Source organism: Ictidomys tridecemlineatus, chromosome 15, assembly GCF_052094955.1.
Source record: "Ictidomys tridecemlineatus isolate mIctTri1 chromosome 15, mIctTri1.hap1, whole genome shotgun sequence".
NCBI lineage: Eukaryota > Metazoa > Chordata > Mammalia > Rodentia > Sciuridae > Ictidomys > Ictidomys tridecemlineatus.
This window is the reverse complement of record NC_135491.1, coordinates 16478952-16503650: the sequence shown is the minus strand read 5'-3', so window position 1 is coordinate 16503650 and position 24699 is coordinate 16478952. Positions and strand designations below refer to the sequence as shown.

The 24699-nt window shown below is 34.4% G+C and overlaps 1 protein-coding gene across 12 annotated transcripts in view; it reads right to left on the bottom strand.

The window, feature by feature from the left end:
* Positions 1-24699, bottom strand: part of LOC110597012 (zinc finger protein 568) — a 71950-nt gene that overhangs the window by 28357 nt on the left and 18894 nt on the right. For 9 of the 12 annotated variants that reach the window (XM_078033113.1, XM_078033117.1, XM_078033111.1 and 6 more), the window contains 2 exons: positions 21151-21277; positions 20670-20765 (listed from right to left, as the gene is read on the bottom strand). In XM_078033113.1, the coding sequence (XP_077889239.1) occupies positions 20670-20765; positions 21151-21277 (223 nt within the window). Of the gene's footprint in view, positions 1-6226; positions 8957-10782; positions 10862-20669; positions 20766-21150; positions 21278-24699 lie in introns of those variants that run through there. The other 3 variants (XM_078033122.1, XM_078033119.1, XM_078033121.1) reach the window with 3 other exon arrangements.

Genomic DNA, 24699 nt, shown 5'->3' with positions numbered 1-24699 from the left:
TTAGAGTTTTTAAAATAAAAGGGATTGAATCTTGGTAAATCTTCTTTGGGGGTGAGGGGATCAACTGAAATGATCATGTCCTTTTCCATTTAGTCTATTAATGTGGTATACCACAATTGGTATGACGAACCATCTTTGCATTCCTGAAATAAATCTCGTATGTTCAGAGTGTATGACTCTTTTTAATATGCTACTGAATTCACTTTTCTAGTACTTAGTTGGGGATTCCTGCACCAATATTCAAAAAGGATGTTAGCCTGCAGTTCTCTTGTAGCTGTCTTTCTGGCTTTACTATCAGGGTAATACTGATCTCAGGGAACGAGTTAGGAAGTACTTCTTCCTCTTCTATTTTTGGGAAGATTTTGAGGACTGATGTCTGCTGCATTTATGTCTTGTAAACTCTGGGGGAGAATGGACATTTTCAGTATCATGTGTCCTAACTCTTTTCTCCTGAATTTTACTGAGGATGGCAACCATTCATTTATGACATTTCAAAACTATTTCTGGAAGGTATTATTCCTTGTGTGTGTAGACATTTCTTTGTGAAGAAACCCTGACAAAGGTCTTCACAAAGGTCTTCCTTAAATGTCTGGTTCTAAGAAAATTTTTATTTCTACTTCACTTGGAAGGATGTTTTCACTAGACTGAGAATTTTTTTTTTCAGAGATTGATGTGTTTCATTCCACTCTTTTGCATACATGGTTTCTGGAGAGAAGTCCAATGCAATTATTTTTTCTATTGCAAAGATGCTTTTCCCCACCTCTGCCTTCTTTCAAGGTTTATCCTTTGTCTTTGGTTTTCTGTAGATTTAAATATTCATGTGTAGATCCTTTTTTTTTTTGTAATCTGCTTGTTCTTTGAACCTCTCTCTTTTTTCTTCTGATATTTCAATGACAAGTATGTTATTCCTTTTGTAACTGGGTCATAGTTCAAATATATTTTGTTCTAGATTAATCATATTATTTTCTTTTCATTTCAGCTTGGGACACATCTTCAAGCCTACTGATTGTTTCCTTGGCTATGTTCAGTCACCTAATAAGTCCATCAAAATTATTATTTTTTTCCTAGCATTTCCTTTTGATCCTTGGTTTCCATCTTTTTCTAACATTAACCATCTATGTTGCATATTATCTACATTTTTCACTGGTTTCCTTAACATTTTCATCATAGTTACCCTTCAATTTCCTATCTAAATGCAAAATTTATGTCATATTTAAATCTGGTTCTGATGCTTGCCTTGGGTATTCAAACTATTTTTTTCTTTATTTTAAACATGACTTATAAATCAGGTAGTATAAACTGAAGTAAGCAGGCCTTAGTATGAGACTTTGCATTTATTTAGCCAGTAATTGGACTGCGTTTACTTTTGCAGTAGATACAAGAGGTTTCAGTTTTTTCTAGTGTCCTTGGTTTTCCCACTTACTCAATTATCTTTGGGATTTCTTAAGATCTACTTCTGAAATAGAGATTATCTTATACCTCTTTCAGATATAATCCACTGTTATTATACAGAAAGCCTTGTTTATGTGGTGGTGGGGAAGCACTGTATAATCTTATAAATAAATCGTATCTTTCAGGGAGCCTGAGCCCCTAGGATGTAATCTTTGGAAGGGTTTTTTTTTGGGGGGGGGCGGGGTACCAGGGGGATTGAACTCAGGGACACTCAACCACTGAGTCAAATCCCCAGCTCCCCCCCTTTTTTATTTTATTTAGGGACAGGGTCTCCCTGAGTTGCTTAGTGCCTTGCCATTGTTGAGGCTGGCTTTGATCTTGTGATCCTCCTGCCTCAGCCTCCTGAGCTGCAGAGATTAAAGGTATACTACTGTGCCTGGCTTCAGATGCATTTTTAAGTCTTTTTCACCTTTAGCTAGACAGAAAGGCTAGAAAGGCTGGTATTGGCTAAGTGCCCTTCTCTCAAGTAGACAAGGTCTGGTAATAAGAACATGTTGAGTCTATTTCATAAAGGTCACTTTCTCTCTCTTCCCCTTTGCCACAGAAGAATTTGTCTCAGACCACTCCCTTGAGAATACTCATGAAAGTGTGAAGGTCCCTTTAAGGCTGGGCCCCTGAAATTTCTTGCACCCAAGCCACTTCAACTTTCAGCAATTCATCAAAATAATTGTTCTTAATAATTTATGACTCCAGTGATTTTTGTTCTAAATAAGCAGATCTTGGCTGTTATGATCTGCATTTTCTTTTGTCTCCAGAATTCAGAGTAGCAATCTACCCTGTGACCTCAATTCTTTCACAGATCTAAGAAAAAAGTGATCTCTATCCACCATTATAAGGACAAGGATAACTTCCAAGTCCTTTAAATATCAGCTGAAATCAGAAATCTTGAATTTTTATATAGACATTCAAAGTTTAATTAACAAAACAAACAAAACCTCCATTATTGATATCCTCTTTCACATCTCTACCATCCATGAATACTCACTGACTTGCATCATTTACTAGCTGGGTGCTATGTATCTTTGTGACTTCTTGGCTAGCTCTGCAGTTATATCTGGCCACATTACTAAGTTCTAGTCATTAGAGTGTGAAGGAAAATAATGTATACATTTCAACACTTGTCCCTTAAAAGTCAATCAATATGCCTTTTTGCCCGCCCAGCATCCCCATCATGTACCTGGCTCCCTGAGATGTGTAATTAAGAGCCAAAAGAATAATAAGATTACCACACTTGATGGAAAATAACAAAGTGGATCCATACCAGTCCTGGATTGCCTAACTACAGACTAAAAAAAAAGTTATCTTAAGATATGAATTTTAGTTCTCTTCTAAACTACAAAAATTTGTATATCAAAACATTAGCCTTAATTTTAAAAAGATATTTTAAGTCAAACCCAAAGGATTTAAGTTAACCCTTTAAGTTAAATCATTAAGTTAAATCCTTTAAATCACATAATACTGGTTTCCAGTATACCATTTTTTTAACCCTGTATGTCAGTTTTGTTCTTCTTCACTGTCAATGTTTATTTCTATTTACCCACATATTTAATACTTCCTTTAGCCATTATTTCTTTGGGGTTCTCAAGCTCTTCCTTTGGGATTACATTATCATTAACAGCATGCCAATACATTCCTTTGGTACTTCACACACTTTTTAAAGTTAACAACATTTGTTTAGTTTTGGTACTGGGGATTGAACCCAGAAACTCACATATGCTAAGTAAGTATTTTATTACTGAACTATACCCCCAGTACTTAAAAAAAGTTGTGCCTGGCTCAAGTTGCATTTTTGAAGACACTTAGCCAGGTGTCAAAATCCGAATTCTTTAAAGACTCTTTTCAGGGTCCCTGATATAAAAACTGTTTTCATAGTAATACTATGAATCATTTTTTTCACTCTCAATCTCTCACGTATACACAGGAGGTCCATAGTCTATGTAAATGTGACATTACTACAGAAAGAATACAGAAGCAGATAAGAGCTTGGTATACTGGGATACACCTGTAATCCCAGTGGCTAGGTAGACTGAGTCAGGAAGATCACAAGTTCAAGACCAGCCTCAGCAACTTGGTGAGAATCAGTCTCAAAAAGGACTGGAGATGTAGGTCAATGGTAAACTGCCCTTGGATTGAATTCCCAATACTAAAAACAAAACAAAAAAACTCCACTGATAGGAGAACCTGGTTATCTTCCATGAAGTAATTAAAGATATCTCTAAAATTATATAATATACATAAGCCACTATTATTATTTTTAGAAAACTTATTTTTCACAAAATATATTATTCATATGTAAAGAGTGTATTAATTTTAAAATTAAAAATATTTTCAAAAAAACCTCCTAATTTGAGAACTGACATTGCAAATGGCTGCACTGTTAGGTTAGGTTCCCTGGCAACAGAATCTGAGATGGAAAATTAGGGTAAGGAATACTGGAGAAAGCTCTTGGGAATATGACTGATAAAGAAATAAGGGAAACAGAACTGGGTGGAAGAAGAGGAAATTGAACTGTGACGCAACTTCAATTCCTTAGAGAGCTCTAAACCTGGGATGACTCTTCAGAGTTGTCCTAAATTGAGGCAAAAGGGGCCAGGCTGTCCTCAGGGACATAGTATAACCTTGCATAAAGCAGCTCCCTTTATCCAACAATTTCTGTACTCAGCCAGCTGCTCATCATAAAAACAAGCATTATCCTTTTTCTTTCTTCTTCATCTTTCACATGAGCAAATTCTATGAAATCAACTCCAAACTCTCAACTCTACCAATTTCTACTGCTGTTTCTGTAGTCTAAGCCATTATTAATTTTTTATTTGTTGTGTTCCAAGGTGATTCACAAAAACTGATCCTTATAAATTTAGTATCTAGATATTCTCCATGTTTATCTAGGTAAAGAGGGATTTGCCATGATTTGATTAATAGTATCCTAAGCTGTTCTCTCATTTATATTATTATTTCTATCCCTCAAGAAGGGGGAAAATGTATTTATAGAGATGAGATGATTTGCTTGCTGACATATATCAGCAAACACTATTCTTAGACTTCAGGTTCAGTTTAAGGAATTAAGCTAAGAAAGTCTTTTGAACCTTAATTAGAATTTTAAATTTTTCTGTTGACTTGAAAGTTTTTTAAAGAAAAGAACAGAGAATTTAAAGCACACAAAGTATGGTCCACCAAAAGAAAAAAGAAAAGAAATATGAAGAAAATCATGGAAAAATGAAACACACACACACACACACACACACACACACACAAAACAATATCTTGCAACTGAAAACATTTACATGGCTTTTTTTTGTAAATGCATGAAATTTGTAAACTATTTTTTTATTCAGAAACAATCTAGATGTTAGCTATGCTGACAAAACTAAATTTAGTATAAAGCCTATTAAATAAAAGACCATTAAAGAAAATGGCAATACTCATTTAGACAAAGTTTTACAAACTATTATTGTTACTTTCATAAAAATAAGTCCCTTTACTTTATGACACACTGTCTCTCTTCAAAAATAGCTAATAACAGAATTTGTAGTCATGTTTTACTTTACAAATTATGATTTACTTTTGTGAAATCAACTTCAAATGGAATTGATGTTTAAACATAAAAGCTAAAGATCCATTGTGACCAACACCCTCAATTCTTATCTCCTTTTTTAAAAAAGGCATTAGTGGTTTTGTGTATATCAAATAAGACAATAGAGACAGCATAATAAAAAGTTATCTTAAGTAGGGCTGGTACACAATGTTGGAGCATGAGAGCCTTTTAAAGGAACTCAATTATTACAGTTCAGAATCTAGCACTACCATGGCTTCTAACTAAAATTCAATAGGGCATATATAAGTCAGGAGTTGAAGAAGGATTAGTATGTTAAGACTTAGCAATACTAAGCAATTTTACAAAATTGCTTATGGCCCCCTCAAGGAAATAAAAAGTCTTTCGCATTTTACAATATCAAAATAGTTAACAATGATATTACTACCTATGCAGGTTGTGTAGAAAAATGTAAACAGTAAAACTGCAAAGGTTTTAGAAAAAATCTTACTGATTTGGTTAGCTATGAACCTATAAAATCTGTTGTCAAATAATGACACACTAAATGGGTAGCTAATGTGTGTACTAATGTGTGTAGATCCGTTATCCCCTAAAATAGTAAATAAAAACAATTTCATTTGTAATACTAGCATCTGACTTTCAAAAAAAAATTTTTTTTGCAGTTGTAGATGAACAGCATTCCTTTAATTTGTGTGTGTTTTTTTTAAAATGTGGTGGTTAAGGATTAAACCCAATGCCTCACATGTGCTAGGCAAGCACTCTGCCACTGAACTACAGCCCCAGCCCATAAATTTTTAAGAATTAAATGTTTATGTGAATCTAGAACATTATTAATTCAAAGGTGAGTCCAAACTTCAGATACATATTTAAAAAACGATAGTACTAATAAAGTATGCTAAGTTCATACTATATAGCAAACACTACTAAGTACTAATTTTCTGAAGAGATTTTTAAAAATATATATTTTTTAGGTGGACACAATATCTTTATTTTACATTTATGTGGTGCTGAGGATCAAACCAAGTTCCTCGTGCATGCTAGGTGAACACTCTACAACTAAGCCATAACCCCAGGCCCCTTTCTGAAGATATTTTTGATAAAATAGTTCATCATCTGATAGGACACATGAATACATTTCTTCTTATGGGCAAAGGTTTCCCATGGGCTCTTAATGCTTGAGAAAGAACTAGAAAACACTAGTAAGACAAGTCATTCATATTACCATTATGTATCACCAAAATTTAAGATTTATTTTATATGCTACTGTCTTTTGTAAAGCATAAAAATTACATGTAAAGCTAAAGGCCCCCTTCAATTAACATCCAATCCCAGTCCCAATCTCCTCCAGAGAGAACACTATCAATAATTTGGCATGTATTTTTCTAATTCATTGTAAATAGTTTACATACATACATATTTCAATAATAAAACAGTTCTGTTCTTTGTAAATGATTTCATTGCAGTGCACATGAATATTATACAAAATGTTTGATCTCTATCTTCACTTTTTCCACTCAACAATGTTCCAGATAACTATCCATGTTACACATAATAGATCTAATTGATTTTAACTTCTATACACTATTCTATCAGTTGAATATATATCACATTTATTCATCCATTAACCCACTCACTGACGCACATTTAGGTTGTTTAAAATTAATGTGTGTAAATTTCTTATGTATCATTTGTTTCTATAGGCTATATTCAAGAAGTGTAAATGCAAGGATCTGTCCAAAAAAAGAGCTTGCTTGCCTCAGAGTTATAGAAATCTTGTATTTGACTTTTTTCATTTCAGTGTTCAAATCCTTTGGAATACTGTTTCTTTATAAGATTGTGTATAATTTTATTTCCCTCCATATGGAGAGCAAAATATTCCACAAATTGTTATTGATAAAGCCATTACTTCCCTAATAATTCATGATCTCATGTCTAATACACACAGAGTCATATATGCATTCACGGATCTGTTTTTAGATACTCTATTCTTTAAAACTTGTTTATGAACCTACTAATGCACTAATACAACACACTTTAATTTTATATATTTAGTATATGGTGAGGCTGGTTTCCTCTGTTCTTTCTCAAAATTGTCTCATAGACTTTATCTCACATGAATTTTGAAATCATTTGGTAAAGATTCCAGAAACTTATTGTTAGGTTGTTTAGAACTACATTCAGTCTAGATTTTTAGGAGAATTGAGAATTTTATGATACTGGAATTTATCCATCTATATACTGGTATTTCTCCCCATTTCACTCAAGTCTTAGGCTCTCCAACAAAGTTTTACTTTTTTCAAAAAGGTACTGTTCATTTTCATTTTTTCTGAGCTTAGATCAAGAGATTTTAATATGTGAGGCCTTTCTTCATTTAGTATTGGGGGCCTTTCTCACCTGTATGACCCCTCTTATGTATAGAAAGTGATGCTCTTTGAGAAAATGCTTTCCCACATTCATTACATTCAAATGGTTTCTCCCCAGTATGACTTCTCATATGTATGATAAGTAATGAGCATTGGGAGAAGGCTTTTCCACATTTACTACATTCATAGGGTTTCTCCCCTGTATGACTTCTCACATGAAGGGTAAGGGAGGATATCCGAGAGAAGGCTTTACCACATTCATTACATTTAAATGGTTTCTCTCCAGTATGGATTTTTTCATGTTCAAGGAGATTTTGTCTCTGACTGAAGGCTTTTCCACACTGGTTACAATGATAAGGTTTCTCTCCAGTATGAATTTTCTCATGTTCAGTGAGATTTGATTTCTGACTAAAGGCTTTTCCACACACCGTACAAGCATAGGGTTTTTCACCAGTATGAATTCGCTGGTGTCTAATGAGGTTTGACATCTGAATAAAAGCTTTCCCGCATTCATTGCATTCATAAGGCTTCTCTCCAGTATGAATTTTCTGGTGTGTAATAAGATTTTCTTTCCGGCTGAAGGCTTTTCCACATTCATTACATTCATAGGGTTTCTCAGCTGTATGATTTCTCATATGTACAGTAAGAGAAGAACTCTGAGAGAAGGCTTTCCCACATTCACTACATACATAGGGTTTCTCACCTGTATGACTCCTCATATGTATAATAAATACTGAGCACTGAGAGAAAGCTTTTCCACATTTATTACATTTATAGGGCTTCTCCCCTGTGTGACTTCTCATATGTAGAGTAACAGATGACATTCGAGAAAAAGCTCTACCACATTCATTACATGCATAAGGTTTCTCCCCAGTATGAATTTTTTCATGCTCAATAAGATTCTGCTTCTGGCTGAAGGATTTCCCACATTCCTTACATTCATAGGGTTTTTCTCCAGTGTGAATTCTCTCATGTTCAATGAGATTTGATTTCTGACTGAAGGCTTTCCAACAATCCTTACATGCATAAGGTTTCTCTCCAGTATGAATTCTTTGGTGTCTAATGAGGTTTGACATTTGAATGAAAGCTTTTCCACATTCATTACACTTATATGGTTTTTCCCCAGTATGAATTTTCTGATGTGTGATAAGATTTTCCTTCCTGCTGAAGGCTTTTCCACATTCCTTACATTCATAAGGTTTTTCTCCAGCATGAATTCTCTCATGTCTGATGAGGTCAAATTTCTGACTGAAGTCTTGTCCACACTGATTACACTTAAAGGGGGTTACAACATAGGATGAACAATGATAAAAAGGTTTGCCATACTCATTACATTCATAATTTTTCTCTCTTACACAGCCTTTCTCACAACTAAGTAAATCTAAATTTTGTTCCAAACCCTTAACAAGTGAGTCACATTCATAGAAGCTTTGTCTTGAAGTAACAATATCTGAACTCAGAGGAAATATTTTTGCAACTTTTTTACATTCAATGACTTTTTCCTTAATCACAGTTTTCTTGGAGATGGATGTGACTTTCCTCACAAGTGTTTCCTGCTGCTTCTTGATCTGTTCATCAACTTCCCAAACTTCTAAAATGGAGGACCAAAAATTATTACTTGTGAATTTTTCTACCACTATACTATTAATAACATTTTATAAATTTGTTAATGTGAGGTTTAATTTTTTTTGTTGGCTTTAGTCAATCAATATGAAATAAATTTAAAGTGTAATGTCCCTAGTTCTGAGATTTGACAAGTAAACTACAATAGACAACATTTTGGAGCAAAAACTGACATATACAGACCCAAGTAGCATTGACTGATTTTTAAGAATGTCCTTGTACAATGAAGAAATCAGCAAAATAAGCTGAATTAAAATGAAAAGTATAACACATAGGTGACTCATCAGGGAGTCAAACTAAAGGATAAAATGAATATTTTGGTTAAACACAGTGGACTGAATACATCCTTATTTCTTCTCCTTTCTAAGATTCTTTCCAAAAAGAATAAAGGGCCAAATTTATAAGACAAAGGAAATAGGAGTGCTGACATAGGTAAAAAAGAGATTTCAACAAAACAGTGTAAGATGAAAGGCATACATGGTACTCTTAACTGGACATCACATCTAAAGATTAGCTAAAGTATTATGAAGATGTAAATGTTAAAGGCCTAAAATGATTTGGCAACAAAACATTGGAGAAGTTCAAGAATTAGAGGATTCAAGTACTCAAAATATAGGGATAAACAGGAACAAGGCAAGAACATGTTTTTTCTCACCACCACTTTTCAACATCACATGGGAAGGTCTAGCTAAGAATTAAGACAAAGACAGGAAATAAAAGGTGTGTAGACTGAGAAGGAAGAAACAATATTAACAGTCTTTGTTCACAGATATGTGATCATCTATGTAGAAAATCTGAAACCATCAACAAATCATTTGCTGGAATTAATAATTACTGGAAGGTTGCAAAATATAAGGACAACATACAAAAATGAATTGCCTATACGAGCAACAAACAAATGGAATCTGAAATCAAAAATCTATTACCATTTACATTACAAAATAGGCATATATCTAACAACAAAATGTATAAAATATGAAGAAAACTACAAAACTCTGATGAATAAATTCAAAGAAGAAATGAATAAATGGATATTTCATGCTCATAGATAGAAGACCAGATATTTTAAGATGTTATTTCTTCCCAACTTGATCTGTAGGTTTAATATGATCCCACTCTGCAAACTATTTTGTGTATACAGACAAATTAATTATGATGTTTATGTGAAGGAAAAAGACCCAGAATAGACAATACAATACTGAAGAAGAGTGGAGGACTGACAAAGAAGCAAAGGCAACACAATGGAGCAAAGACAGTCCTTATAACAAATGGGACTGGACCAAATGGACATCTGCATACAAATCAATCTAGACATAGATCTTACACCCTTCACAAAAATCAACTCAAAATGGATCATATATCTAAGAGTAAAATACCAAAGTATAAAACTTTGAGAAGATAATACAGGAAAAAAATCTGAGTGATCTAAGGTTATGGTGATGATAAACCCCAAAGGCAAGACCCAATGAAAGAAAAAACTAATAATGTGGACTTCACTAAAATTTAACTTCTGCTTTGCAAAAGACATTATCAAGAAAATGAAAAAATAAGTCACAGACTGGGAAAAAATGTATGCATAACACACATGTGAGAAAGGACTATTAGCCAACATAATAACCAAGATTTCTTAAAACTCAACATTCAGAAAGCAAACAACCTGATTAAAAAATAGGCAAAAGACCTGAACAGACATCTTAACAATGAAGATGGCAAAAAGGCACAAGAAAACACTCAAAATCATATCAATAGGAAATTAATTTCAAATTAAAAGAACAATAAGACAGCATTACATACCTATTAGAATGGCCAAAATCCAAAACACTGGCAACACCAAAGGCTGACAAGGATGTGGATCAACAGGTACTCTCATTCACTGTTGGTGGGAATGCAAGATGATGTGGCTACTTTGCAGGGCAGTTTGGTAGTTTCTTACAAAACGAAACATATTCTTACCATGATTCAGCAACCACATTCCTTGGTATCTACTCCAGTGAGTTGAAAACTTATGTCCATACAAAAACCTGTACAAGGATTTTTAAGTAGCTTTATTCGTAACTGCCAAAATTTGAAGCTGTTCTTTAGTAGGTGAATGGATAAACTGATAAATCTACACAATGGAATATTTGTCAATGCTAAAAAGAGATAAGCTATCAAGTCACAAAAAGACATGGAAGATTCCATGCATTTTCCTAAATCAAAGAATCTAATCTGAAAAGACCATCTATCAAATGATTCCAAACATACTGGTAAAATCACAGAGATGGAAGAATATCAGTGACTGCCAGGGATTACAGGAGAGGGAAGAATGAATTTAGAGGAACACACAGAATTTTTAGTGCAGTAAAACCATTCTCTATGATGCTATAATAGGTATGTCATTACATATTCATCAAAATCCACAGAATATAAAATACCAAAAGTAAACTCTTAACATAAACTATGGAGATTGGGTGGTAATGACCTGTCAATGCAAAATCATTGGTGAAAGACCTAAACAGATCTTCTTTACCAAAGAATATATAAAAATGGTAAATAAGCACATGAAAACATGCTAAACACTTGTCTTAGGAAATTAACTGCAAATTAAAACAACGAGACACTACAACACACCTAATACAATGGCCAAAATCAAAATCACTGTCAATGGTTGTAATAAATATACCACTTTGGTGAATGATGACAGTAGAGGAGGTGTTAGGAGAACAGGTGGTTTATGGAAACTCTATTTTCTGTATTTTGTGAATCTAAAACTGATCTAAAAAATAAAGTTTATTAATTTTTAAAAACAGGTTAAAGAGCTGGGCTTGGTGGCACATATGTGAAATCCCCACCACTCAGGAGGCTGAGGAAGGAGGATTGCATAGTTTGAGGCCAGCCACAGCAACTTAGGAAGCCCTAAGCAACTTAGAGAGACCTTGTCTCAAAATAAAAAATAAAAAAGGCTAAGGGGATGTGGTTCAGTGATTAAGCACCTCTGGGTTCAATCCCTGGTATCAATCAACCAACCAATCACAAGTAGGATAAAAGCAGAACTGAAAAGAAATGGATTATGAATCCACTTAGGTAATATATATCCCAACCTCCTACTGTCTTTCCATTTTGCAAAGGCTAAGAAAGTTCAAATAAAGATGTACTCATATGATCGAGACTTGCCACATATCCATATAACATCTTAATTCAGAACTAATTTATGAAAGAGAATGGGCATTTTGCTTATGCCAAGTGGCAAGGTTCCAACAGCTATAGAAGGTCTTTCCTGGTTCAACTGCAAGCACTGTCTTGATTATGGGAGAAGGAATTCCCTCAACATCTCACTTCTGTACACCTTTGAGACTCATTCCTAGAAACTTGAAGCCTGTGTCTTCATTCCTCCTACAGATTGTGTAAGCCATTTTAGTATTTTCATATAAGTTCCTTCCGTGTATGTGTGTGTGTGTGTGTGTGTGTGTGTGGCATTAAAGCTGAACTCTGGGGTACTCTACCACTGAGCAATCACATCCCAGATCTTTATTTTTAATTTTAAGGCAACGTCTCCTAAGTTCTGAGGCTGCCCTTGAACTTTCTTCCTGCCCCAGTCTCCTGAGGAGCTAGGATTATAGATATATACTACCACACCAAGTTAAATTCCTTTCTTCTAAAATTAGCAGTTGTACACTTTTTTTTTTCCTTTGAGGGAGGTTTACCAGGGATAATTAACCAAGGGGTAATTTACCACTGAGCTCTATGCCCAGTCCTTTTTATTTTTTAGACAAAGCCTAACTTGCTCACATTGGCCTCAAACTTGTTATCCCTGTCTTGGCCTTCCAAGTGGCTAGGATATTCTTTTCTCTGTAATTGAATCTTGATCAATACATCACCTCCCAATTTACACAGGAAGTTGCCATTTCTCTAAACCCAAGCAGGAAAAAAATTTTCTAGAGAAAATGAACCAAATAGGTTCTAGACTTAGAAACAACTGAAGCAGATATCTCATGTTAGCAAAAAAGTATGACATGTATGATTATATGACTTGTGTAACATCATGTACAACCAGACGAATGAAATTACACTCCATTTGTGTATGTGTCAAAATGCATTCTACTGTCATGTGTAACTAATTAGAACAAATAAAAAATATATTTTTAAAAAGTATGAATTACATGAATGTTTATATGCTGAATAGTAACTCTCCAATCCCTTTTTGTTGCTTACAAGTTGGCATGTAACATGGGAAGATTTAAAAAATAAAAGAATTGTAGACATCGGCATTTAGGACTTCATACAAGATTTTAACTGTTTGATTCAAGCATGCTGCAGAACAATCTATCATTCAAAAACAAAAAAAGTACCTTTGTTAATTAATAGTTCTTTAAATTTCCCTTTATCCCTTCATGCATCAAAGTAAGGTAAACTAACAATACTAATAGATTTCATATTTAAATAAGGTTTCAAGAGCATTTTTCAAATTAAAAATACATAGAAAACCAAGAAAACTGAAAATAAAGAAAATGATAACTTTAGGAATGACTAAGTTATGTAAGGACACATAATAAATATATATTTAGGGGCTGATGTTGTGGCTCAGTGGTAGAGCACTTGCCTAGCATATGTTAGGCTGAGTTCGATCCTCAGCTTCACATAAAAACAAATAAATAAAATAAAGATGTATTGTGTCCATCTACAACTAAAACTTTTTGAAAAAATAAAAATATATTTAGCTCAGAAATGACATGTCAACAGTCACAACAATGTAAGCAGTGAAAATCAAATCAACCAAAAACTGTAATATACCTATGTTCAGAGAAAAAGAAATAGTGACAGCATTGTTAAGAGTATAAAAACTCACCTTCCATTTATATTAATTGATAAAAGTTGGAAAATTACCAACCAGAAACATATTCAAAGAAGTCTGGTTTACAGTTACCCCTAAAATACTGATTTCTCCTTTGCCTTATTTTCATTGGTTTTGGAATTATTCCTTCATCTTTAAACACACACACAAATACCATGTTTACATATATGCACATATATGTATGTATACACACACATAAATATATTTTTCCATCCATTTTTAACATAAAAGATAATGTACCTTTTGTCATGTCATTGTACTGCACATTGCTTTTTTCCACATACATACAGTAGTCCCTTTATGTGCTCAGTTTCACTTTTCACAGACTTCACTTTTGGTCAACCACAATCAAAAAATGTTAAATGGAAAATTCCAGAAAAAAATAATTCATATATTTTAAATTGTGTGCCATTTTGAGTAGGATGACAAAATTCTGGGATACACCACCTAACTCCATCCTGCTCTGGATGTAATATTTTCCCAGCATATTCATGTTGCATTTGTGACCTGCCTGTCAGTCACTAAGTAGCCTCTCAATTATGAGACCAACTATAGTGGTACCACAGTATTTGTGTTCAAATATATCCTTTATTTATTTAATAATGGCCTCAAAGCACAGAAGTTGGCAATTTTATTACAGTATATTGTTCTATTTCATATGATAATTCAGTACCAATGAGCAAGTATAATGCTCAAGATTATATGTGATTTCCCATAACAGAAGAAGGAGTTCTGAGAGAAATAGAACTGTCCTGCCCGGAGCAGGACATTTATTACACTGGTCAAAGAATCCTATGTCTAAAGGTAAGCTAACCTGTGTACTAAAATATTAAAATTTTGTTTATATATGTTTATTAAAATGTTCAAATTAAAAGTTTTTTTAAATTTCTAAATATGAATTTATAATGGTTTAACTTGACAAACTTCAGCAAATTCTAGAGTGCCAATCACTATTCTAAAAGATTTTAAAGGGAAAGAGTATCATTTCTCTTTCCTGTCCTGTAAAAACATTAATTCAAGTAAATAGTTGATGACAGCATCTTCCTTTAGGGGGGAATTTCAGCTAATAAACCAGAAGGAATCTCTAATAAAATAATGACCTGAGCAATGGTGATCCATTATTGCTGCTAAAATTTTTAAGTAAAAAGTTGATGGCTATCATTAAAAGAGACCAATTCTGAATGACAGCACATGAATCCACTGGTCAATCTCAATATTTCTAAAATGGGACAAATGTATAACAAAATAAAATACACACAGGATCACATATGAAGTATTGCTGCCCAAGAACTGATCTAATAGAGCCAAATTATAGGAAAAATAGAATGAAAGAATGTTTCAAACAGCATGAGGAGGTAAACTGCCAAATCCAGAGTAAGAGGCAGAGGTTAGCAAATTATTAGTATCTTGTTTTTGTATAACCCATGAAATAAAATTGTTTTTTGCATTTTTAAAGTGTTGTTAAAAGAAAGGCGGGCATTGAGAGAGAATGAGAAAGAATATGCAATACAGACCTTACGTGGCCCAAAAAGTCTATATAGTAATATATTCTTCTTGGCAGGGATATGTTCTAAGACCTCCACTAGATGCCTGAGACTGCAGATAGCACTGAAGCTTATGTGTATATGTTTCTCCTATACATGCCTATAATAAATTTTTATAAATGAGGGACAGGAGATAAACAATAATAAAAATGAAATAATTTTTATACTGTTAAGTTACCTTATGTACTGGATCTTTTCACTTACAAAAGCAATTTAAAAATTCTCTTTGGAATATCCAAATTGCCAGCATTATTACTCTGGTGCCTTGGTACCATAACTAAGTAAAAGAAAGGTTATTTGAGGGGGGCTAGGGATATGGCTTAAGCGGTAGCGCGCTCGCCAGGCATGCCTGCGGCCCAGGTTTGATCCTCAGCACCACATACAAAGAAAGATGTTGTGTCCGCTGAAAACTAAAAAATAAATATTAAAAAATTGTCCCTCCCTCCCTCCCTCTCTCTCTCTCTCTTTAAAAAAAAAAGAAAAGGTTATTTGAAGACAAGCACTATGATATTGAGATCATCCATCTGATGACTAAGAAGGCTACTAAGTGACTAACAGGCAGATAGTGTACATAGCCTGGTTACACTGAACAAAGTAATAATTCACTTCCAATGTGGAGATGGCACAGCTTTGAACTCTATTCAGAATGGTGTACAATTTAAAACTTAGGTATTGTTTATTTCTGGACTTATCCCACTGAATATTTTTGTCTGTAGGTAATTGAAATAGCAAAAAGTGAAACTGTGGAAGGGAGTGATTGCTGTATATTTTCTGGCCCTTTAATAAGAAAAGCTGCTAAAATTTAGAATAGCAATAAATTGGTTTCTACCCAAATAAGAGAGTGGGGGAAAATAGGTTTAGGGGAAGTGTGGACTAAAACAAAAGTGAGCAATAATCCCCCAAATGCAATGTATGAACTTTTTAAAATCTTGATTCTAATAAGCCAGTCATAAAAAGATATTCTTGTGATGATCAAGAAAACATGAACAGAGATTAGGCCTCAGATAATAGAAGAAATTATTATTAACATTGTTAGATGTGATGGTAATACTTTTAAAAATCTTATCTACTGGCATGGAATTCCACTTAAGGGAAAATGTGAAACACTTTGGCAATGAAACAAAGCTGGATGCAATGGCGTGCACACCAGTTGTTCCAGCTACTTAGCGGGGCTGAGGCAGAAAGATTCCTTCAGCACACAAGTTAGAGATCAGCTTGAGAACATAGTAAAACCCCCAACTCAAAAACAGAGGGTTGGGGAACAGAGGTTATAGATGAAACAAGTTTGGCATTATCTTATTACTTTTGATTAGGTCACCTATCACATTATTCTCACAAGTCTTTTTTTCATTCTGCATACCACAGTAAATTAATGTAGGTAAATCTTTAAACACAATAATAAAAATCTATCCAAATACAGTTCTATCACAATCAACTCATGAATCATTTTCAGGAATAAAGCACAGGCTTTTCTCTTGGTAATTTAAGTATTATTGGACATCAAAATGGGGAAACATATAAGAGAGAGTACATGTATTCAGAATCAAATATCCTGGTAGAGAGGAAATAGAATGTTAGTTTAGAGTTAGGCAAGATAGAAGACCATTTATTGGAAACTAAGTTCAACATTTAATAACTGCTAGTACCTGGAAAGGTAAGAGCACTCATAATTAAAAGCAAAGATGTGAAGAGGTCCACAATTTTGGAAATATAAAAGATACATATTCTAATACTGTCATTATTGGAGTTAAAAAATGAGTTAATGAGAAGAATACAGATGCATCATGAAGGTACAGAGAGGAAAAATGCCAATTTGAACTGTTTTGGGAGACATGATGTGACTCAAAAAGGAGTTATGGACTCTTCATTTAAAAAAAGACAGAAATAAACAATGAACAGAAACCAAGAAAAAAATATTAATCCTTTAGAGAGGATTAAAGAAGAAAGATATTTCCAAAAAGGGTGAGCCACAGAATCAAATATAGCATGGAGGATGTTTTATTTCAATATGGTGTAATTAAACATCTCCATCTCCTCTCTACTCTGCAGACATTAAGAAGCAGAAAATGTATTTTCTTTTTCTTTTTTCTTTGTGAGAGAGAGAGAGAGAGAGAGAGAAAATTTTAATATTTATTTTTCAGTTTTCGGCGGACACAACATCTTTGTTTGTATGTGGTGCTGAGGATCGAACCCGGGCCGCACGCATGCCAGGTGAGCGCGCTACCGCTTGAGCCACATCCCCAGCCCCAGAAAATGTATTTTCAATAAAACTAAAAGGCAGCTAAAGTTGGACATGGTACACACACCTATAATCCCAGCAACTCAGGAAGCTGAGATAGGAGGATCACAAGTTCAAAGCCGGCCTCAGCAATGGTGAGGTGCCAGGCAACAGAGTGAGACCCTGTCTCTAAATAAAAAACAAAAATGATATCACTGAGGATATCACTCAGTGGTTGGGTTCAATCCCTGATACCAAAAACAAGCAAGCAAGCAAGCAAGTAAATAAATAAATAGAACTGGGGGTGTAGCTAATGGTAGAGTGCCACTAGGTTCAATTTCTAGCACTCCCTTCTCCCCAAAAAGGGGCAGATAAATTCCAGTTCCAGAATACAGGAACAGAGAATAGACTAGTTGAGGTAGAGAAGAAACCCAGAGATAGTGGCTGTTGTTTCTTATCTCAGGATGGTAAGTGCAGAAGACAGAGTTCTCAAAAAACAGAGGTACAGCCTTTGTAACAATGAGATCCAGTTATACTGACTGCAACACAATGAATCCAACTGGCCCTGACAAATGTTAGGGAAGGCAGAATTTGAATAAGGAGATGCAAGTAAACATTATACCTGCATAGGAGGATAGAAGCGACACCGAGTTCTAAAGGAAGCATGAAACAATAATCTCTCTTTGATCTGTGGGAAAGGGTAAACCAACACTCATCACAAAACATTGTATGATAAGGACGGCAGTGTGAGATAAAGTGGCTTGCTACTAGCTCAGAGCAATTTCTCCAATAATTTTCCATATTATCCTTCTATAAATAGTAGATGCAGGAGAAAGTACCCTCATTTAATGATGAACAAAAGGACTCAGCATCAAGTCTAAACAATGATGCTAAACAAAAAACATAATCCGTAAGTTGAAAGGAAAAAATTATTCCTGACTGATCAATACGAAAACACAGACTCATAAAATTCTAAAATTTCAAGAAAAACAAAACAAACCTATGAATATGCAAGGGGGAAAAAGTGGTATTTTACAGGAAATTATCACACTGCTTCTCCAAGCAACATTAAAATGTGGGGAGCAAGAAAATTCTCTAACATTGTCAGGGAACCACGTATTGGAGAAAAAAGCATGGTGCAAGATATAGCATAGGGCATGGAGACGCATACTTGTAATCCCAGCAACTCCAGAGGCTGAGGCAGGACTGCAAGATCTAGGCCAACCTCAACAACTTAGTGAAGCCCTAAGTAACTTAGCCACACCACTTCAAAATAAAAATAAAGAGGAAAGGCTAGGGATGTAAGTCGATGGTAAAACATCCCTGGATTCAATCTCCAATACCACAAAAAAATAAATAAATAAAATGTCCAATTATCAATCAAAAATTAAAAAGGTATTTTCTTATGTTACAAATCTCAGGAACTCTATTTGTTTTTGCAGCGCTGAGAACTGAACCTAAGACCTTATGCATGCCAGGCAAGCACTCTACCACTAAGTCGCATACCTGGCCCTCAGAATCTCCAGGTCCATGAGGGAAGGACTTTGTATTATATACTGTTCCTTGTCCATGCCCAGAATAGTTATTTCATCCTTAATGTCACTACTATAAATATGGTTTCCTTTCTTTTGTATCTTCTTGGATAAAGCATATATAAAAGCTACCAATTTTTGTTAATTTGATATTTTACCATATAACTGGATTCTCTATTTGTTGCACTTTCTCAGTTGTTTCTCTTTTTCCTAATAAATACAATCCTATCATCTGTAAATAAAGATGGTTTTATAACTTTCTTTTCAATTCTTAAATAGAGCTTCTTGTTCTCTTGTCTAACACATAGGTAAGCTTAAAGAGAAATGTACCATGCTATAAATAAAGCAAAAACTTTCAAAGCTCCCCTTCTGAATGACACAAAAGTAGATATACACAAACACACAACAGTTTTGTAGAGAAAACTTCATTGTAAAGATGGCAAAAAGTCAACGTGCTGAAAGTTAATTCATATATCTAGCATAAGCTCATTAAAATTCTACAGGTTTATATTAGGAAACACAAGTTAAGTCTAAAACTACTCATATGGTACAATAATCCATCAAGAATAGCCTGGACAGCTGGGAACAGTGGCATATGCCTATAATCCTAGTGGCTGGGGAGGGTGAAGCAGGAGGATTCCATGTTTAAAGCCAGCCTCAGCAACTCAGCAAGGCTCTGAGCAACTTAGTGAGACCCTGTCTCAAAATAAAAAACAAAAATAGCTGGGGATGTGGCTCAGTGGTTCAGTGCCCCTGGGTTTAATCCCTCATACCAAAAACAAAAAACAGACTAGCCAGGACAACACTCAAAAATGAACTGTATACAACCGATGAAAGGAAGGGACTAAGTGCTAAGGATAAGGGAAATTTACTTTTCAATATATCTTTTGGATTATTTTTATTTTTTAACCAAGCATATACTATACTATCAAAAATTAAATTAAATTTCTATTCCTGTAAAGCAGGAATAGAAAACTTCATTTTAAAGATGGTAAAAAGTTAATGTGCTGAAAGTTAATCCTGTGGGACTTCTAAACTAAAAATATATTTCTAAACCATGGGATTATAAGGATTATGAATTTTAGTGGGAAATATAACAACTGTTACAAAACCCAACTTTTAAGCTCTTCAAAATGGAAAGAAGAAACTAAAGAAATCTAATTGTGGGATAAACATGTTTTAAAAATACTATACATCCACAAAATACTGAATGCATAAGAAAACAAAATGACGAACATAAAGGAGAGAGAGTCCAAGGACCACAGACGACAACAATCCTGAAAGGAAGTTGAAAATGAATTAGGGAAGTTTGGTATCCTGAAATCAGACGGGACTACTAACCCTGGTCCTCTAAAATTTGAAAAAGGGAAGACAGTGCCCAATATGGGAAGAATAATACCTAGAAGTGTCACAACAATGCAAGGCGCTCATACTATTTGTCACTCTAGACAACAGGGACCTTTAGAAAAATCTTGGAAAATGTATAACAGTAGCAACCATTTGATGAACAACTGTCATGTGGCTTTCTCACTTAGGTCTACTTTTAACTTATTCACCTGGAGAATGCCTCCAAAACATTTCTTCTTCTATCACCCATGGCTCCTCTTCTTGTTCCAACTTGAAAATCACATCTGGTTTGGTGACTTGAAAACCTATCATGTGAAACAGCAAAGAGAGTGGATGTTACTGCTGGAGACAACCATATAATGTCTTGGGCTGAGTCTTGAGGGCTTAAAAAGGATGAGAGCTTTCAGAATGACATAAAGTATTTTTTAAAAATATCTCTATTATATTTATTTATTTTTACATGGTGTTGAGGATCGAACCCAAGGCTTCGCACGTGCTAGGTGAGTGCTCTACAGCTGAGTCACAACCCCAGCCCCAACAAAGTATTTGTAAATCAGTCTTTACTCTGACCATCTTGGCACAAAAATATCATGTAAAGAAAGCGAGGGCTAGGCTCATCTGGCAAACTCATGTCTCCACAAGTTTTAGAAAGGGAAAGGAATTCTGTGTTAACTATAAAACTTCCCTTACCCACTATGACAAGGTTGCTATAGTTCTCCAGCATCACATCCCGGTACAAGTTTCTCTCAGCAGGTTTCATTTGCTGCCATTCCTCCTGGGTGAGGTCCACAGCCACATCTTTAAATGTCACTGGTTCCTATAAAAATACAATCCTAATTAATTAGAAGCAACAGAAACTAAGGGATGTTGTCAAGTAGAAATCGTTTAGTATCCTGGGGTCAGAGATAATTAAAACCTGTTAATTAGGACTTTATATTTACCTGTATTATATGATGAAACTGCACTACATTAGAAATATCCTGTAGTAGTATGTCAATTACTGAGTCAGCAAACATTAATTCATCACAAGCTAGATGATGAAACTATGGAGTCAGAAAGACGATGACTTTTATTGGGCTGTGACAGAGATAAAAATGTTGGACCTAACTCACAGGTATCTGTCTCAGAATCTGCCCAGATAGTTGTGTGGTCTAGTAGCAGAGGAAAAATAAGAGAAACAGGCAGGATGGAGGACGAGAGGCATGAAAATTTGAATATGCAGTTTGAAATACCTATAAAACTTCCAGTTGGAGAAGTCCTATGCAGCGAGACATACGAAGAAAGAGGTAAGAGTATATTAGCCACCAACTCAAAACTGGGAGCCAAATCCATGGCTGACAGATGTGAGTGGTAATAAAGAACAAGTACTGTGAGCAATAGAGCCAAGGACAGACCCAACAACTAACAGCAAAGAGACTGACTCAGGTTTTTATTTTATTTACAATTAAAGTACAGAACTGAAAACTATGATAATGTATAACATAAGCCAAGAAACAAATGAAAAACTTCTGGAAAAATATGTGATTTGATCACAAAACTCTAGTCATTCCTTCCCATTTAATATCCAGAAAAGAAAAAAGTCTTTTATCTGCAAAGGCTCTGAGAAAGAAAAACAGCCACATATTCCATACTTAAAGTAATTTATTCAAGAAATAGTATAAATGGGATGAGACAAAATAGGAAGTACAAATTGAAATCATCAAAGGCTGAATTGCAATGAATGCTTCTGAGAAACTCTCTGTGATGTTGTGGAAGAGTTGGGATTCTAGTCCAAGCAGGGTAGCTGCAAGAGCCATAGGTTCTTACCCATCTTACTATAATTCTTCTCCAAATCAATAGAAAGAGTCGCAGAACCCCATGAATATTCAAGATGGACAAATGGACACACAAGAACTCCTACACATGAAGTCCCCTTTACTGCTGAGATTTCATTGAATCATAGGAAATCACCAATAACAGGAGGAAAAATATACCACAAAAAGATCAAAAGCTAATAACAGTGGCTAACAATCTTGATTTCACAGGGTTAGGGTCAGATGAAGCAGTAAGAAGAAAGAATGCAAAAACAAGCAAACAAACAACAACAACAACAAAATGACAAAATCAACCAGATGTAGAAAAATAGCCTTTGGTACAAAGGTTTCACTAATTATTCTATGAACAAAAGCAAACATGGGCCAGGTAATCCCAGCAGCTCAGGAGGTTGAGGCAGGAGGATTGCAAATTCAAAGCTGCCTCGGTAACTTAGTGAGGCCCTAAAAACTTATTCAGACCCTGTCTCAAAACAAACAAAACACATAAAAAAGGGCTAGGGATGTGGCTCAGTGGCTAAGTACTCTAGATTCGATCTCTAGCACCAAAAAACAAAGACAACAACAACAAAGAATACTTTTGCTGTTACTGCCCAATACTGGACTAACCAAACTAGTAAAAACAAAACAAACAAACAAACAAAAAAACACACTCATAAAACCTAGTTTTAAAGATTTTAGTTAGAGCCTGGTATAGGAGTGCACACCTATAATCTCAGCAATTTGGGAGGCTAAGGCAGAAGGATCACAAGTTTGAGACCAGACTGGCTAACACAGTGAAATCCAGTCTCAAAAAGAAAAAAAAAAAAATTAAGATTTTAGGTAAAGAGTAAGGAAATCATTAAAATAAATAGAGCAAATAATTGTTAGTGTATAAGAAGTAATAAATGTAAAAACAAATTAATTTTAATCTTTTTATTATCTTTTATTTTTCTTGTATCAGGGATTGAACCCTGGGACACTTTTACAACTGAGTCACATCTCCAGCCCTTTTTATCTTTTGAGGTAGGATCTCGTGAAGGTGCTTAGGACCTCAGTAAATTGCTGAGGCTAGCCTTGAACTTGTGATCCTCTTTCCTCAGCCTCCAAAGTTGCTGGGGTTATAGGCATGCACCACTGCATCTGGCAATTTTACACTTTAAAAAGCCATTTAAAAAAGTAAAAAATGTGTGTATGTGTGTGTGTGTGTCTCCATTTCCAAAAACTGATACCTTGACTTCTCTTTGTTTTTCTCTTCAGTGGTATTGGGTTTAAACTCAGGACCTATACATGCTGGAAAGCACTCTACCACTGAGTTCCATTCTTAGTTCCCTTTTTTCTTTAAAATTTTTTTTTTTTTAGTTGTAGATGGACACAATGTCTTTATTTATTTTTATGTGGTCCTGAGGATTGAACCCAGTGCCTCACATGTGTGAGGCAAGCATTCTACCACTGAGCTACAGCCTCAGCCCCATGTTTAGCCTCTTTTAAAATTTTATTTTGAGATAAGATCTCACTAAGTTGATGAGGCTGGCCTTGAACTTATAAATCTCCTGGCTTCAGCCTCTAAGTAGTTAGGATGACAGGTGTGTGCAATCATTTCCAGTTAAAACTTAGACAAACATTTGTCAAGCCTAATCATGAAAAAAATAATATAATCATTCAAACTTAGATTTTTAAAAAAGTATGCACTAAAAGACAGACTGGTAAGTTTTTAAGTTATGATAAGAGTTCTATTTCCTAGATAGCAGTGAGAAATATCCATGGACTGGTTACCTAGTGAAACAAGCATAACTGGTAAGAAAACAATTTTTTTTAAATTAAAATTTCTGTATCTGTCCTTAAGCAAATATTTGTTGAAGAGAATCTACTAAAACTGGATAACAACTGTGATAATCCACTGGTAAAGAGACCAATATCCTTAATAAGAACAAATGCAAAAATTTTCAACAATTTTATTGAAAATTGTAATTTGCTAGTATTTTTACTAGCAAAATAAGTCTAACATTACATGAAAAGGATTATACATCCTGATGAAGTAGAATTATCCCAGGGATGCAGATGGATCAAAATTCTGTTAAGCAATTAACATATCACATTAAGAGAATAAAGGAGCTCCATTTGTGTACAATGAATCAAAATGCATTCTGCTATCACGTATAACTAATTAGAACAAATAAAAAAATAAACATTTGTAGTAATCAAAAAAAGAGATAAAGGATTAAAAACTGTATGGATGACCTCAATAGATGCAAAAAAAAGTATGGTATAATTAGATATTCTTTCATGATAAAACCCCTCAAAAATTAAGTATTGAAGACAGTACCTCAACAAGATAAGGGTTATACATGACAGAGTACATCATACTGAATGGAAAAAAACTGAAATTATTTCTCTTAAGATCAGGAAGAAGAAAAGGATATCACCTTTCACCAAACTTATTTAACAT